The 18458-nt window shown below is 30.8% G+C and overlaps 1 protein-coding gene across 1 annotated transcript in view; it reads right to left on the bottom strand.

The window, feature by feature from the left end:
• The window catches only part of LOC111619619 (dipeptidyl peptidase 3-like), a 41755-nt gene that overhangs the window by 17887 nt on the left and 5410 nt on the right, over nucleotides 1–18458 (bottom strand). Inside the window, exons 2-7 of the mRNA XM_023361382.1 lie at nucleotides 15935–16009; nucleotides 15689–15782; nucleotides 11956–12077; nucleotides 8558–8688; nucleotides 4492–4550; nucleotides 831–1025 (exon numbers count right to left, since the gene is read on the bottom strand). Coding sequence (XP_023217150.1) covers nucleotides 831–1025; nucleotides 4492–4550; nucleotides 8558–8688; nucleotides 11956–12077; nucleotides 15689–15782; nucleotides 15935–16009 — 676 coding nt within the window. The remainder of the gene's footprint in view (nucleotides 1–830; nucleotides 1026–4491; nucleotides 4551–8557; nucleotides 8689–11955; nucleotides 12078–15688; nucleotides 15783–15934; nucleotides 16010–18458) is intronic.

Raw genomic sequence — 18458 nt, 5'->3', positions numbered from 1 at the left:
GGGAAGGACCCTCCTAACCCCCAGCAGATGCCCAAAATCTATAGTGTCCCTTTAAGAGATAATAGATGCAATAGGGACCTGATATATATAGGATCTACTAAACAGTCCATGGGCGTCAGAATTCAAGAACATCAGGCAGATATTTGTCATGAGAGAACCTCCATGGCCCTCACTACTTATGTCACAGATCCAGACATAGTGCCCAACTTTAATAAGGCCAATCTCCTTCTCACTGTACCTCCCAATGAACACCTCAATGGTTAGGGGCTATGCACATCTTTAAATCCTCCTCACAACCACGTGCATAAATTTTAAAGACCCAATAAACTTGTCATTGGCCTGGCAAGAGTTGATTCACAGCACGCTCTAGCCACTTGTAGTATCTGGGCAGGATGACTCGTTATGCATGTGTGACGTAGTTTTTTTGTAAATTGTTACGAACTTACGATCAAACGTTATTTAAATGGATTTAGTTAATTGAATATCCATCCAGGAACCGTTAAGAACCTTATGCAGAGTCCAGAAGAGGGTTCAAAAGCATTTGTTTTTTCAATATTTTTCAATGTTTCGTTATCAAACTGTATGTTGTATGCAGTTATTTTTTTTGTGTATAAGATAATTAAAACATCATAAGATATCATTGTTAAAACTGTTATTTTTCTTGTAAGTTTTATTTTCTTTTATTTAGAAAATAGAAACTATTCCTAAGTCATAACAGATTAAAGAAATAAAATATTAATTGTAATTATGCAGTTTTTGTTTACTTTTTTAGCTACTTTTTACTTCACTAATATTTAAAAAATTTAAGATAAAACTATTTGAATACTTACAATTTGGGATGCATATCCCAATAGGAATACCACTTCCTGCAAAAGTTAATACATCTAAAGATGTAAAATCTGGCTTTAAAAATTTATCCTTCTCATATGTATCTGGCCAAGGTAACAATGGCAAAAAGGTTGAAGAATTATTAACAAGCTCACTAAATTTATGACTCATGCTTTTATTTACTACTGCAACAAAGCCTACATAAATATATAAAATTTACAATTAGTAAAAACACAAAAAACAACAGTATTAATATTAATAATGATATAATTTGTGTTAATATATAAGTAATAATAATTGGTGTTCAAAATTAAGAGATTTTGCACACTTTGTTGAATTTCTGAAAAACCAATGGACACATTTGAATGAAATTTGGTGTAGATACACAGTTATGTAAGAGAAAAAAGTATACTATACAACAGTCATACTACACACTCATCAGCACAGGAATGTCCAAAACCCACGTTGCAAGATCAAACGTAAAATGACTTGAATATGGGTTATAGTCTCCTCTCACATTGTCACATCATACTGAAAATGATACAGCTGACGAGTTCCTGTGACAGTCAGTCTCACTCCTGCAGCAACACAGTTTTCAGCTCCTGGGTGGTTCTCAGAGGGAGGTGAGCTGCAATTGCCCTCCCAACAGCATGCCAGACATGTTCAATGGAGTTTAGGTCTGGAGATCTGGCTGACCAGTCCATCCGGCAAATATCCCCACTTTCAAGATAATCATTCCATCATCCACATAGGGTTCACCTATGTGGATGAGGTTGTCATCCATAAAAATGAACTGAGGGCCATTGCATCTCTGCAAAGTCAAACATAAGGCTGTAAGATCTCATCCTTATACCTCTCAGCAGTTAGGGAGCCTCTGTCAAACATATGGAGAGGTGTGTGGCCGTCCAACATAATACCTGCCCAGACCATGATACCTCTGCTGCCATAGCAATCCTTTTCTCAGATGTTGGAGAAAAGAAATCAGGTTCTAGGTTCTCTCCAGATAAAGGTGAGTCAAGAAGCTGAGTCCAGACTGAATCACAACTCATCTGTGAAAAGAACGGTACTCCCACTGAAGTCTGGTCCAATGCTGATGTTGTCTGCACAATGCTAAAAGCACTCTCTTGTGTGCTGAAGTGAGAGGAACACAAACAGCAAATCTTCTGAAAAAAAGCACTCTTTCATGAAACCTCTGGGAAACAGTAACCCTTGAAAGTTGTTTCAGTGGTGGCATGCAGCTCACGAGATAGCTGTGAAGCTGTAGTAGTTCCAAAGTGTCTTGCTGAAAGTGTCAAATAACAATCTTTATTGGCTTTCATGGCTCTTGGACAACCTTACACAGGCCTTGTAGATATGGATTCAACATCCTTAAACTATTTCCACAAATTGCAGACAACACTGGGCATTACACATTGAGCTCTGTAGCAACCGCACTTGTGATTGCCCTGCCTCCAATCAACCCATGATTCTCTACCCATTCCATCATCAAGACATTCATGGCTACTCATTTTACCTGATTACTTATGAAATTGAATCAAATCTTTCAAAAAAAAAAAAAAAACAGCAAATTACCAAAAGTTACCAAAGAGTACAAACGAACTAATTGCAGTCAAAGCCAGGTGTACTTTTTGTGCCCTCCATTGTCAAAATTCTGCCCACATACATGTGTAAACTTACAAATTCAACATAAAAAGTTTGCATTCTTATTTGGCAGCATAATTTGTACTTTTGGTTCATTACTTTTTGTTAAAATCAACAAAATGTGCAAATTCCCTTTAATTTTGAACATCAGTGATTATTATTTATAAAAGATTAAATTATCTTATAACATTATCCAATCACATTTTCATTATTTCTTGTTCACAATATAACATATAAAAAATGAAAGTTCCAATACTGAAACTATCTCAATGCAAATCAATCACAGTTTATCTATACTGTATTACATATCATTCAAAATCTAACTGAGAAGAAACAATCATGATTTTACAGATTAATTATGGTAATTTCCTGTGTATTATTGGCAGTGCAGAAAATTTCTAAAATGAAAATGAAAGCAATGCATAACCCATACCCAGCTCTAAAGTTTCTGTTAAAAATTTTGCCTAACAGGGCAATTATTTCAGATATTGTTTTCCCCCTTTTCTTTCATTTTAATCAGCAATTCATTGTAGTTATAATTATAAAATAAGTGAAACTGAGAAAATATGAAATATTTGAGAGAAAACAATCTAAACTTTATAAGTATTGAAATTATCATTATTATTATTATTAATAATGCATGTTCAATGAAAGATAAGCTTCCTTATATGGTAATTATAATCGTTATGCCATTCAATGGGATACTGAAATTCTGTTTCATTTATCCATTGTTTTACTGCTTAGAAAACATTACTTGAAAATTTATTTTATTACTGTCTTCTAATTTAAAAGTTATTTCATAAAAACTTTTGTCAATTTCATCTCACACTTTATTTCTAAATTCAAATAAAGTATCCCTCATATAACATGATACTGTAGTTACATTCTGAAAATGTGCCATGTTATGCAAATCTGTGCTATTCAAAACAAAGGACTAATGCAAAACATGGTGTTACATTTCAGAAGTTAGCAAAAGTATACTATTCTTTTTGTTACTAAGACAAATATGTTTATTAAAGCAATCAATAATTTATTTCCAATCAATAATTAATTAATAATCATAATCAAAAGTACTGTATTACACATTAATATTAATTTTAGTTAAACAAGGGCATTTTCTTTTTACAAAGTATTGTCATTTCAGCTTTTTTGTTCATCTCAATCAGAAATATAAGCAACATCATTTTTATATTTTTTATTTTTATTATTAAAAAAGTTTTTATGGATGACAAAATAAAAATATGTTTTTAATTGAAAATTTGTTCTAGCAGGTCAAGTTTGTTCAGTCAATTACCAAGATACTACTGTATTTCATTTGTCATTTTACAAATGATTGCTCACCTACAGTTTAAAGAATGTTTAATAACACTTACCTAAAAATGCTTAAATAAACTTTACTAAATACAAAGATCAATCTATAAATAAAAAAATAATAATAAAAAAAAACACACAGTGACAGTCTTAAGGGCTAAAGTCTAAAAGCAACTACAATGACACCTGATTGATAGGTAAATTCTTCCTTGTCCTATCAGTTTTCATTAAAGTAAACTTGACAAAATACACAAAATACTTTAAAAATTAGAATATTGTAAAAACCATGGGCTAATTTGAGACATGCATGCATGCTTACTTGAATAAAAAAAAAATATATCAAATAACAAAGTTTACACTTAAAAATTGTGAAATTTTGAATGGAGGATTAACAAAACTGTATTAGAGCAAAAACGAAAGTCTCATGTTGTACGAGGGATATCCTGAATTTTCAAACCGTATTAGAGCGAAACCATGTTGTAGATTGTGTTGTAAGTGGGATATATCTGTACAGAAAGCAATAACAGAATAGTTAAACATTTTCATGTTATTAATTATTGTTTTCACACTTATCCTTTATTAATTAGCTTTTTAAATTAATTTTAAACTTAACTTAAAAACTTTAGAGTTGAGTCAGTATCAGTAAACACAGCAGTAAAAAATGAAAACAATTTTATTTAAATATTAATTATGATATAGGCCAAGAATTACCTTCAAACTCTCCTCTCATTCCAGCAGGATCTCTATAAGTTTCAATAAATCCTATATATCTGAAAATATAAAGTTTTATTTAAAACTAATACCCATATAAAAATAAACTTTTAACACATGACATTGTCATCATAATTCCAAGACTAATTAATCTATTAAATGACGTGGTATTAATGATAAACATTGGATACTTAGGCAACAAGTGTACAGTTATTACCTGGAAAATTAAGTAATTGGGAACGTAATTTCCAAATGATCTGTTTAATAATCACAGTTTCCAATACTATTTCCATGTTAGTTTGCTAGTTTTTTGTAATATTAAAAACAAAGATAGAACTAGTATTAAGAAAATATAAGCAAACAACATTAATATTCCTCTGATACCTTTTGCTAAAATTCCTAAAATCAAAACAATTGATAACCCCTGCTTTCACAGTCTGTACTCATATATTGTTGCCATGGTTAGGAGATTCTGATTTAAGAGGCATTCAGTCATAATCTCATGTATGGTAGCTTTGCACCACTAGCCACTTGACCAAGCATATGTACAGTGTCCAAACTTACAGTTCCTCTCACTATCGCAAAAGTAGTCATCAGTAGGGTAAAACTAATCTGTCTGACAACTAATTATTAATACTCCCTAATTATTGTTAATGTGAGAATACGGACGCTGTTTTTATTTTTTCACTAACTGCGTAGTAAGTGAGGGTGACTTTCGTCGTCTGAAGGTCATCGACGAGGGACCACGATGTCACGTGACCCCCATACGTCCGAGCGACTGGGCGATAAAAATGACCAAATAAGGAGATAAGTTTTTCTACGGCGCGGGAGACTGTTATAAATCAGGGAGAACTGTCAAAAAGACGTCAACAAATTCCAGATTTTTCCCATGCTGATCAGGTATATAAAGGAGTCGGATTTTCTACTCGGCGCTGAGCCAAGGCGCGCTTAGCCGAAGAAACCCCTCTGCACACCTCAAGAGCGATCGTCGGGGAAGAAACATCGACGCACGATCTTCCAGCTCTCTCAGGATCTACGAAGCTCATAATCGCCACTCCATGCAAAGGTAAAAACTTTGAATATTTTTCTATTCTCCTGATACGACGGAATTACTCCTCGAAGAGATTAACAGAAGAAACCTCCGAGCAAACTTCACCAGGAAGAACTCTTTACAGATTAGGAGCGACGGAGCATACACCGTAACCGGACATAGCCGCACGGCCTGAGAAGGACATCGCTCCACATAGCCTTCAAAGGAAACCTCGGATTAGAAGACGACGATCACAGAGTGTTTTATCAACGCCCTATAATTGGAGAACGTTGCCTTCGAGGTAAACCCTTGCCATTATTATTTATCTCTCTCTAACGTGAGCTCTCTCGGATTTTAGCATTAGGTTAGAATAGATTTTAGAATACCTATTTATATCTTGATATGCGTATGTTGTATTTAATATCTTTGTGTAAATTTTCTTAGTTGTTTATTAAATGTGTTCGTTAATTTAAACCGTGCAATCTTTTGGACACCTGATTACGACTTCCGACTCCTCCCCACTCATATTTTTAGCCCTCCTATGCCATCTGACAACCGAGAGCAGGTCTTTCTGACCCGTGCAGATTAAGAGGTCATTAGGGTTCAACTCAGTGGCCCCCTGCTACTCACATTAATAACTGGAATTGAATATATAAAAAAATACACTTATTACAATCACAGATTATTGTTTAATGTTACCAGAATTAGCACGTCTCAAACATGTAAGATGTTTACAATTATCACAATCAGAACTATTGTTCATCCAAAACACACCAATATATACTATATACTGATATTTTTTATGCTGTCTACTGGAAGACAGCATAAAAAAATATCAATATATAGTATACAGTACTGTGAGTTTCTCAGTAAGAAAAATTCTATATATTCCAGACAAGAAGTCTAGTGACTAGCACAATAAAAACAAACAAAACCAACTAGGTAACTCTAACAGCTGCAACAAATGCCATGATCCAATAATTGGAACTGACAGAAAAAGCAAATAGAGTGGGGACTCTGTCTTTTATCACAGCCTATCTCTTGGTAAACAGATAATACTGTCTGGTAATCTGGTAATTGTCTATTCCTGCTATGTTCTTGTCAAGAAATGTATGAAGCACCACCAATGGTAAAATTTTGAAAGGGATAGGTAAAAACGTGGTCACTGAACAATGAGCACCATTTATTGATACATTGAAAACAAAAAATAGGAGATATACAAAAAATTTGGAAAATGTTCTAAATGTATTTATTATATTATAAATGTGTACAATTATAAAGAAAAAAATGAATAATTAGTAAATTAAAGTCTATTTTTTAGTTATTGTTTCATTTTTCCTGAAACAGAACTTTATTTATTCTTTTAAAAGACTATAAATTTAATTTATATTTCTTTATGTACCTGGTCACATTATTTACACTATATATAACTTTTAATATAAAATAATTGCTATCTTTTTTTTTTTCTTACCAACTCTTTATCCAAGGAAAAGCATTTTTAGTTACCTTATATGAGACATATTTCCAGATGCAAAAGTGGGTTTGAGAAACAAATTCTAGAAGGGAAGATTACTGGCAAATGCCCTAGAGGCAGATATTGGATTAAGTGGGCAGACCAAGAATGATGATTACAGGACATACAATGTATGAAGCCATCCAAATGGCACAACACCGTGAGCAGTGGAAAGATGCAATTAAAGCTGTCAATTCATAATATCACCAAGCCCTTTGAAGGACATAGGACTAAGAAGAAAGACAATCAATATAAAATAATTACAAAAAATTGGGTTCTACTGTATTTAATTATTTTCAATATGTTAAAAAATATATCACATTGTTATTATTAGTTTAGAAAAGATCAATTTTTAAAAATTTTTTTGTGAAACATTTCTTTAAAATTGATGATTTGTTGAAACTTAAAACAACACATTATATATTATTATTATACATAATGTATTTTCTTCATTATAAACCTCAAATGTAAAACTATTGTGAGATCCATGATTTTATGGATATTAAAATCCATTTTTAAGAAATTTTTTATTTAACATCAATTGCAATCGTTAGAAAACATCACAACAAACACAGATTGAATGACAGCTTTACTATCAACAAACGGATGAGAATCTTAACAGTCGGTTGCAAAATGATAACATCCAATGGTGAAAGGAAAGGAAAGTGACAGCATTACATCAATGAAAGTCATTGCTGAACTCGCACCTGCAAAAGCAACCTTCGTTTCTAAACAACTGCCAATCACATGATTGACTGTCCCAGGCTGAACACATAAAAGGATGAGACAATGATAGTTCTAGGCGGTTGTCCTAAGGAAAGGTGTTCGTTCTTGCATAGAAGCATTCGATACATCCGCCATATCCAGTGGATACCGATGGACATCGGTATCCACTGGATATGGCATAACCCATTGAACGTGTGTCTGTCCACGTAATGTCAAAAACGGTATGCCAAAAACAGACACTAGATGCACCCTAGCGATGATTTTAAATTAACAAGAAACTATTTTTATTTGTAATAGGAATTTATTATTTATACCACGGAATGGTATAAATAATTATTATATGCCTAGTCTTGCCTTATTATGTGCTGTGATTAACCTTGTGCAGCACGTTTACAACATCCCGTGACTCACAAGTCAGTGAACATCGCACATTGACCCAAGGGAAATTAGTTAAAAAAATGGCGGATACATTTAGAATCAAGGTTTACAAGCGAAGGTAAATAAACAAATTAAACTATTTTAAAGTATTTATAGAATGTTTAATAGGTAGAAATCTAGATCCGTATGATGCAATTGGGACTTTAACAGAGCTGTAGAGCATATTGATAGGAAGAAAAAAGTCAAAGAAACCGTGCCTCATGGGAATTTGTAAATAATGCCCACTAGGGGGCGTCCCGGACTACTAGTAAATAAATAAATCATCCTTATAATAATTCTAAAGCAATATTACTCAGAATCATTTTTTATAATGTAAAAAATTAATTAAGTAAAAATGAATACAAAAAGAAAAGACTCACGTTTCTACTATTGGACCTTTATCTTTTATCCAGTGACGAGAACCATCTTTATGGGCATCTAATGATCCTGTTCTGAAGCTTTGAGTATATTTCTCCAACATTACTTTTTCATGTTCATTTGCTGCATAATTCTAATAAAATTTTATCAACTTATTATTTTACATATCACCATCAAAAAGACTAAATAATATATATTAAAAACATATGTATATAAATCATATTCAAATAAATAATAGTTTTAATCTTTTAATGCTACTTTACAATATGATTACCTTCAGCAGTGTAATTTCAGCATTTTGTGATGTTTTGCAACATTCTGCATGCTCAAATTGTTATTTATAATAATTCTTATACATAAATAACCTTTGCTTTTTACATATACAGTAAAATCTGTCTATGGCGACCACCCACGGTTCCTTCAAAAAGTGGTCTTTTAGACAGGTGGTTGTCCAATACAGGTGGTGCTGTAATACCATATTTCCGTATGTATTTTGCGCACTTTTTAACCATTTCTACTAAGCAAAACTCGAGGTGAGCAAAAATAAGCGAATTTTTTCAACGATATGGCTATATTGGTATTGTATTTTATTCTTATCAGATAACCCGATTTACAGAAGTCATCATGATATTATAAGACAGATTTAACACCAATAAAGATTAATACAATACTCACATTTTCTCAATTATAATGCACACTTTCTTTTTTCCGACTTAATTAATTCGACTCGGTTCTTTTCGTTCGCTCCTCAGTTACGTGTATTACGTCATCAATATACAAGCGCGTCCTATCTCTCCATCACTTTGCTTTTGGTTTTCGTTAGTTTAATCTTATTTTAACTTTAAAAATACTGTTTTTTTTTAATATTTAATATTTTCTTAATTAATTAAGTACAATAAGAAAAATTATTAATTAATAATAAAACGATTTTATTATTTTTTCTCATTATACGATTTCATTACAATCGCGGAATCGAAAAAGGAAGTAAAACTGATTTTTGCATTAATGCGTTTATTGTTTTTTGAATATTTTGCCTGCGAAAATTACTTGGATATTATTTTTCTAAAAATATCGTGGAAATAAGGTAGGTTGATACAGAAACTATTTATCGCACGTGTACTGTATATGAGCTTCAAAATAAATAAATAAAAATAGATTTTATCAAACGATGAGATCAGCCGATTAATTGTATCGTGTACAATATTTTACACCCCCAAGGAAAATACTGTAGGTCTAGGGTAAAATAAATTTTGTTTTCCCACAGTTAAACTTCGCCGCTAATTGCTGTTGTGATAACTTTAATACGATCTTCTAACAACAGCACTTTGCATTTCGGACATTTTCCAACAAACTGAAATGAATTTCCTTTGTTGCTAGACTAATTTATTAACACCTGCACCTAATTTCAAGTGTGGGAGAAGTGCCCGGAATGGGTTCGAACGAGCGTTTAGACTAATTCATTATATTAGGAACTGGAAACATTGTTGAGATGGGTTCTTACAATAGTTTAGACCAGATACACTCGCGAAAGTGGTCGCTTAGGTGTTGTATGTTGTTTCAGACCAAAAATCGATGCCTGTGGTCGCGTTACACAGGTGGTCGTTTAATACAGGTAACTTATATGAAGACTCTATGGATAAACTATTCCGTGCCAGAAATTTTTGCCCGTTTTGACAGGTACCCGTCGAATGCAGGTGGCCGCCTAAGCAGTTTTCACTGTATACATATTAAATAACTAAATAATATTATAATAATTTAAAATAATGCGAAGCAAATTAATAATAAGTGCAGGCATATCCTGCTTTATGTCATTTGCTTTGCAGAGTTTTATCAATTACATTCATTTTATTATTTTGTGCTTTCACTATCTTTTTTCAGCCTTTCTACAATAAATATGCAATTTTTAAGTTTGCATTTGTCAGTCACTATAACCAAAGAATGAATATATTAATATTTTTTTATATTTCATATCTTATTAACAAAAGATGTACAAACGTTAAAACTATGCTATTGTAAATAATATTTGAGAGGTATAGCCACCTTTGGATGTATACTGGCTTTTGACTACATTGCAGAGCAGTCAATGAACTTTCTCCATAATCTTTTTCACTGCACATTATCATCTTCATTGCAAGTAATCATATATTCAAAAAGGGATCCACTTGGTTTTGTTTCAGCAGAAAATCATAGGCAGATATTTCATCTGTCAGATTTCTCTTGCTCATCTCTTGATATGATCACCAAATATCATAGCATAAGTAAATGGCCAACAACTTAACCCTGAGCAATAGATAACACTTCAGCAATTTCTGTGGTGGCATAATGTGGTTTCTCTTAAATTAATGTAGTGCTTGCATCAATAACAATTGAACAAACTTTCTGATCAATCCAATACATATCAATATATATTAATATAAAAAAAAAGTAGAGATCTTTATATGCTTTACATTAGATATATCTATTACTTTAAGTTTAAGAATAATTTGTTCTTTTTTATTTTAATATTTTCCTTTTAATCTATATATATAAAAATGAAAGTATGTGTGTGTGTCTGTCCTTTATGCATTACCACACCGTTTATCCGATTGTTGTGAAACTTTGGGAAGTTGTTTAATATACTCCTGCGAAGGTTTGTGGCCATAGTACGATTGCCACAAAGCTTTGGGAAGTTTTTTAATACACTCCCGCGAAGTTTTCTGGCATTTACCCTATGATAAATGGCGCACGTTTACACAAGCATTCACACACAGTGTGTTTGATCGATTTCAAATTGTGAAGACCATTTCCTCTCCTTCAAAAAATATCTCTATATATGCATTTGTGAACTGTTATTTACGATATTTGTAATAATTTTTGTTTAATCACTTTATTTCAATTTTTTTTTTTTTGCTAATTACGTATTCGCTCGAACTTTGTTAAAATCTTAACTGTATCCCGAACAACAACCGAAGTTGTAGGAGGAAATTCACCTATTTTACCGATCTATTTTACAAATTTTAATATCAACTCAAAATAATTTAAAAAGACAAATTACAATAAAACAGTTTATTATCCAACTATCAGAAATTTCACAATATGCCAAGGAAGAGAGGAAGGAGCAATTAAATAATATGGACCTAAAAATAATTATTTTTAGGTCCATATTATTTAATTATTAAAAATAATTATTTTTAGGTCCATTTTCAGAGTCTATAAACAAAACTTAAACATAAAACAGAAAATTCAAACTTGTTTATGCATAACATTACAGAACACTTTTGGGCATTCTCTGAGTGTCTAAAAATAAAATCCTATCATTTCTATCTCCTGACAATGGACTTAACTGTAAAAGTATTAGAGAAGTTTTGTGTTTCTGTTAATTAACATTCAAAAAAACTGATAGTTAATGATATATAAATACCTTGGCTTTTTGTAAGTTTTCATTCACAAATTTCAGCAAATTGGAATAATCACCACGAGTTAACAAAAATTTGCATCCATTTATGGTATGTTGCCCAAGAATTCCAGAATCTTCATTATCCTCTGAAAATAATTTATTAATCATTACAAAATCCTGTAACATAAAATGCATTCTGAATTTTCCACTTACATGTGACAGTTACAAAACAGATAACATAATGATAGGGAAAATAACTTAGCAATATGTTACTGGTTATCAGAAATTGGAGATAATTGTAAAAAATGTAAATATTAAAAAAAATCTTTAAGATTTTTTCATTTAATTAACAATATTAATAAATTTTATAATTCATCTTAAATATTATTATTATTATAAATGGATTTTGTTCTACTCAGTTGGTACCAGTGTCTAGTAATGTCAGATTAAGGCATAACTACTAATATTTTTCTTTGTATGCTGTCATGTAGGTATATGTATTTAAGAATTTTCTGACTATATGACATTTGTTTGATATAACTACTTTCTATATATGATAAGACCTAATGTTTTCAGACTTTTGTTTGAGTATGTAGTATGATGCATGTGTAAGAGAGAACTATGAGAAAATTATAAAATAAATCATGAGATATATTATAATAAGTGATGATATATTGCTGAAATATTCTGAGAAACTACAATAAAACCATTCAATTTATTAAGCCATGGCTTGAACTCTGGGTGCGTTAAATTTCCTATTGTAGTAGCTATGCTCTGCCAATCATTATCATTTATTGACTCCTCAATTTCTGCAAATTTTACCCTTACCATAAGTATCTTATCAATTCTCCATGGGTGTTTTATTTCATTTATTTCTGAATATTTTTTTCAGTGTACATACTAGGATGGCATATGTACTGATTGCTTTCAATGTGTATGTTGCATTTCCTCTGTTAATCTCTGTTTTATTTGTAAATTTTCTGTAAGCTTAACTGTTGGAGTTCCAAATACTGATTTTCACTGAATAATTCAATGATGTCTTCATTTCCAGTGCGAAATTGTCGTTATTAAGTATTCCTTTTTCCTATAGCAAGTGCTTTTCATTTGTCTAGGCCAAAAATTACATTTATATCTTAATGGAACAAGTGTGTGTAATTTCATAAGGGATTTAGTTGTGTGTGTAAAAATATGTAGTTTTATGTTATCCACATACATTAGCTGGAATATTATTTGTATTTTTTTGCTGTATTTGATGATGTATCTATATTTTGTATCATTTAACTCAGCATTTCTCAAACTTTTTGCTTACATATACATTTGTATGTTTGTTTGTAACAATTTCCACCATCCAAATGTTTATAATATAAAATTTTTAAAAATCTGATAAACTGGAATCATTGTATATTATATAACAAAATAAAATTATGCATTATTGATAATAACGTGTATGTGTAAAATGTAATATTGAGTACATTTCTATTAAGAGTGGTTCAGCCAATTTTGATTTGTAACAAATAACTTGTTAAATTTCAATAATAAAAACTGAAATTGAAGTAACTAAAAAAATAAGACTTAGGACTGTAAATAAAACAGACTGTTTCAAAATTATTCAGGAATCTATTTACTTTGAAAAATATTACAATTTTTTTTTATAAATGTATTAAACCCTTTTTTAAAATGTACTTTTCAGGTTGCAAGATGTTGTCAATTTAATTTTGTATATGCAGTTTAAAAAATCTTTTAAATATTATTTATTGATCCACTTGTGCCAAAATTCATCCATTATTTTTTTTTTTATAATTTATTGTTGTATATGACAATAAACCTAAAAATTTAAATAAACAAGGAAATATTTTCAAAACCATTGCAACTTAAATGGCTTTATGACTACAACCTTACATATAACCTCATATACACACATTCTATTACCTTCATTTTATTACTAAATGACAATAATAATTATAAGTCTACAAACTAGCAGCCAAGTCTTTGACTTGTCTGCTAGTTTCTAACAATATTCTATGTATATATGTAGTGTGTTGTTCATGTTAATATTCTTAAATATTCATTAATTTTGATGTTATGTTGGTTTTAGTCTATTTTGTCAGCCTGCCAAATTGTTGACTAATGTCATATATTTGTTTGTTTTCTTCTTTGCTAGGCAGTATTATTATTTGTTTTTTCTGTTGTGTTTGTGTGTAACTATATTTTAAGGCCATGATATGTTACTACAATGAATGCAACAGTGTGAACTAATGTATGTACTACAGTACATCAGAGTAAGTTAGATTTGATTGAATGTATTTGGTAATATGTGTGTATTTAAATAGTGAAGAGCAGAAGTGGCCCATTGCCATTTGTTGAGTGGTTAATTAGATGTGCAGCAAATTTAAGTTGTGTTTTGTAACAAGTGAAAAAAAATCAAATTAGACAAATGAAGTAAATAAGTAATCTTTCTAAACAAAGAAACAATTTTCTTATCTAAATACAGTAGAGTCCCGAAAACTCGGCACTCAATAACCCGGCAGTCTGGATAACTCGGCCACACCCTGGCAGGGCAAAAAACCCCTAGTTAATTTTCATTATAGACAGCTTTATGCCTGATAAAGAATTTTTTTTGAGGTCTGTCTTATCAGGTAAATTACTATACACTGTGTATTCATTAATTTTCATTTTCATATAGTAAAGGCCTTCATAAAGTATGTACTTTTCCTTTGTTTAAGGATATTTGGGCAGTTTATTCTCTGTTGTATCTTCAAGCAAACAATACATACAAGTACAGTACAGTATTTTCTGAGGAAACACTCATACTTATTCTTTTTTAACTCCATTCCCGATAACCCAGCATTTTCAAACTCAGACCCTTCGGTCCACATTAGGCCGAGATTTCAGGACTCTACTGTATATACAGAACTTCCTATCAGTTCATCTTGTATTCTGATATGACATAAAGCCTATTTCTCACTATTGCCAATACACAACAGACATTTGAGAACCAAGGATTTCTCCCACACCGGGTCATGTAAAACAAATATGCTTACTTCTTAACCAATATCCGGCGTGAAAACTCCAAACAAAGACTGGCAAACGCTTTCGATGCCCCTCCTGGGCGCTTCTTCAGGCCAAATTTACTGTACTGGATTCTTAAATCGAATGTTTTTAAATAAGAACATGCTCAGTTACTAGAAGTTCAAATAAGGAAGGTAATCACGTGCCTTTCCAAATTATAATTTCTTTATAAATTATATTCGTGGAGATATGTTGTGCGCATTCCATAATAATCTCGTGTATCTTATAATCACGTGCCGTTTCTAAAAATAATTTTAACTAGTAGCGATACGATGTGCGTATCCCCGCGAATATAATTTATAAAGAAATTATAATTTGGAAAGGCACGTGATTACCTTCCTTATTTGAACTTCTAGTAACTGAGCACGTTCTTATTTAAAAACATTCTATTTAAGAATCCAGTACAGTAAATTTGGCCTGAAGAAGAGCCCAGGAGGGGCATCGAAAGCATTTGCCAATCTTTGTTTGGAGTTTTCACGCCGAATATTGGTTAAGAAGTAAGCATATTTGACATTTGTGAAAAAATAGATGTCCAAAAACAATGTTTTTTTAATAAGTCAAAAATTAATTTTGTAGTTTTGTACTTTGTATGTTTACACTGATGACAGACTATCTTTATACATTATTATTAAATATTATAACGTAAAACACTTGTTTTTATAACATGTATATACTAGTTTACAATTACCTGTAGATGCAACAGAAGCCAATCGAATTTCATACACACTATTGCCATTGCTATCAACAGTTTTAAATACTCTAGTATTGTAAGCTTCAATATTCTGAAATAAAATTAATAAACTGTTATATTATCTAATTATTCCAACATTTATTGTGTAAATTTAGTATTAACATATTTATACTTTTATAGTTTAACTTATCAGATTATTATAGAAAAAACTTTTGCTTAATGGTTAATACATTTTCATCTTACCTTTTGCTTTAAAAATTTAGCAACAATTTCTGCGTCATCTTGAGTGCAGTTTCCTGAAAAGTATGTTGTGATTCCCTGAAAAAGATAATATAGAAAAATTTTTAAGCCTGTGAACATATGCAGTTATTTTTTCACATGACTACATGTATAAGATGACAATTTTTTACTGATTTTTCACATATAATTATATTGCACTTAATTTCAGTTCCTCAAATTTGATGATCCTGAATAATCCTGCAATATGTCTTATCTGCAAGTGTCAAATTTTAATGTCATTTGTTTTGTCTACAAAACAATGTCATTGACAGAGCTCTCATAGAGCTTTTTAAACTTTGCAATAGTATGGGCTAATGTGAAACAAGTTCAAATAAAAATAAATGATGGATGACTGAGATGATTCTCAGAAGGACCAGATATAATTTTTTTTTTTTTGTTATTTTTTAAGCATGAAATAAGGCCATGAAAACATTTAAATAATTGAAGGTCAAAGCATTCCAGGTTATCTTACTGAGACAAGCATTCATGGTCATAGTGACTTGCAGACAGTCACATCATTACATCATGCATAGCTGACAATCATCCAAGATATCATGACTATCTCTTGTGGCAATCTTCTAAGCCCTCCATGTCATTCTGATGATATTAGGTCATCAAAAATGACGTCAGAATTGAAAATTATTTCAATGTGTATACAATTGTATGACAATAAAGAAAAATTGTACACAATTGCATTCATAAGGCAGTAATTTTCTGCACTAGTTTTTTTTGAGGATCTGTGATAAATGAAAAAATTTTTTCAACCAAAATTTTTACACAAATGGTTAGCATAGAAGCAAAGCTAAGTAAGTCAATTTGGTAAAATATACCTACAAAAGCTTGTAGGTGCAGAAAATTGCCAACATTACACAAGATTGTGAATTAATCTCAAATGAATGTTAAATATACTGAAAAACTATCCTGTTTTTAAATACAGGATAATTTTTCAGTTTTAATACAGTGGCAAATTTTCATTTTATAAGAAATTTGATCAATTTTAAACAATTAACCAGTCATTTTTTCCTTTTTTTTTTTACTTAGAGTTTTATTTAAGGAACTCTAACTTTGTAAGTAGATATTTCAATACACATTTTAAACAATCAGCTCCATTTGTGTTTTTCAATATACTCACATTATTATTATTTCTCTTTTAAGCAATAACATAATTGCTTTAGTTAAAATAATTTAACTACAGTCAATCCTCCATATCTGTAGATTCAAGTAATCATGAATTGAAAATATTTTAAAATTTTAGAAAATTCCTAAAAGCAAAACTTGAATATGCTTATATNTGCAGGTGGCCGCCTAAGCAGTTTTCACTGTATACATATTAAATAACTAAATAATATTATAATAATTTAAAATAATGCGAAGCAAATTAATAATAAGTGCAGGCATATCCTGCTTTATGTCATTTGCTTTGCAGAGTTTTATCAATTACATTCATTTTATTATTTTGTGCTTTCACTATCTTTTTTCAGCCTTTCTACAATAAATATGCAATTTTTAAGTTTGCATTTGTCAGTCACTATAACCAAAGAATGAATATATTAATATTTTTTTATATTTCATATCTTATTAACAAAAGATGTACAAACGTTAAAACTATGCTATTGTAAATAATATTTGAGAGGTATAGCCACCTTTGGATGTATACTGGCTTTTGACTACATTGCAGAGCAGTCAATGAACTTTCTCCATAATCTTTTTCACTGCACATTATCATCTTCATTGCAAGTAATCATATATTCAAAAAGGGATCCACTTGGTTTTGTTTCAGCAGAAAATCATAGGCAGATATTTCATCTGTCAGATTTCTCTTGCTCATCTCTTGATATGATCACCAAATATCATAGCATAAGTAAATGGCCAACAACTTAACCCTGAGCAATAGATAACACTTCAGCAATTTCTGTGGTGGCATAATGTGGTTTCTCTTAAATTAATGTAGTGCTTGCATCAATAACAATTGAACAAACTTTCTGATCAATCCAATACATATCAATATATATTAATATAAAAAAAAAGTAGAGATCTTTATATGCTTTACATTAGATATATCTATTACTTTAAGTTTAAGAATAATTTGTTCTTTTTTATTTTAATATTTTCCTTTTAATCTATATATATAAAAATGAAAGTATGTGTGTGTGTCTGTCCTTTATGCATTACCACACCGTTTATCCGATTGTTGTGAAACTTTGGGAAGTTGTTTAATATACTCCTGCGAAGGTTTGTGGCCATAGTACGATTGCCACAAAGCTTTGGGAAGTTTTTTAATACACTCCCGCGAAGTTTTCTGGCATTTACCCTATGATAAATGGCGCACGTTTACACAAGCATTCACACACAGTGTGTTTGATCGATTTCAAATTGTGAAGACCATTTCCTCTCCTTCAAAAAATATCTCTATATATGCATTTGTGAACTGTTATTTACGATATTTGTAATAATTTTTGTTTAATCACTTTATTTCAATTTTTTTTTT

The sequence above is a fragment of the Centruroides sculpturatus genome, unplaced genomic scaffold (genome assembly GCF_000671375.1).
Source record: "Centruroides sculpturatus isolate CEXI.00-Female unplaced genomic scaffold, Cexi_2.0 scaffold260, whole genome shotgun sequence".
NCBI lineage: Eukaryota > Metazoa > Arthropoda > Arachnida > Scorpiones > Buthidae > Centruroides > Centruroides sculpturatus.
The sequence above is the reverse complement of the archived record's forward strand: the minus strand, read 5'-3'. Positions and strand labels throughout refer to the sequence as shown.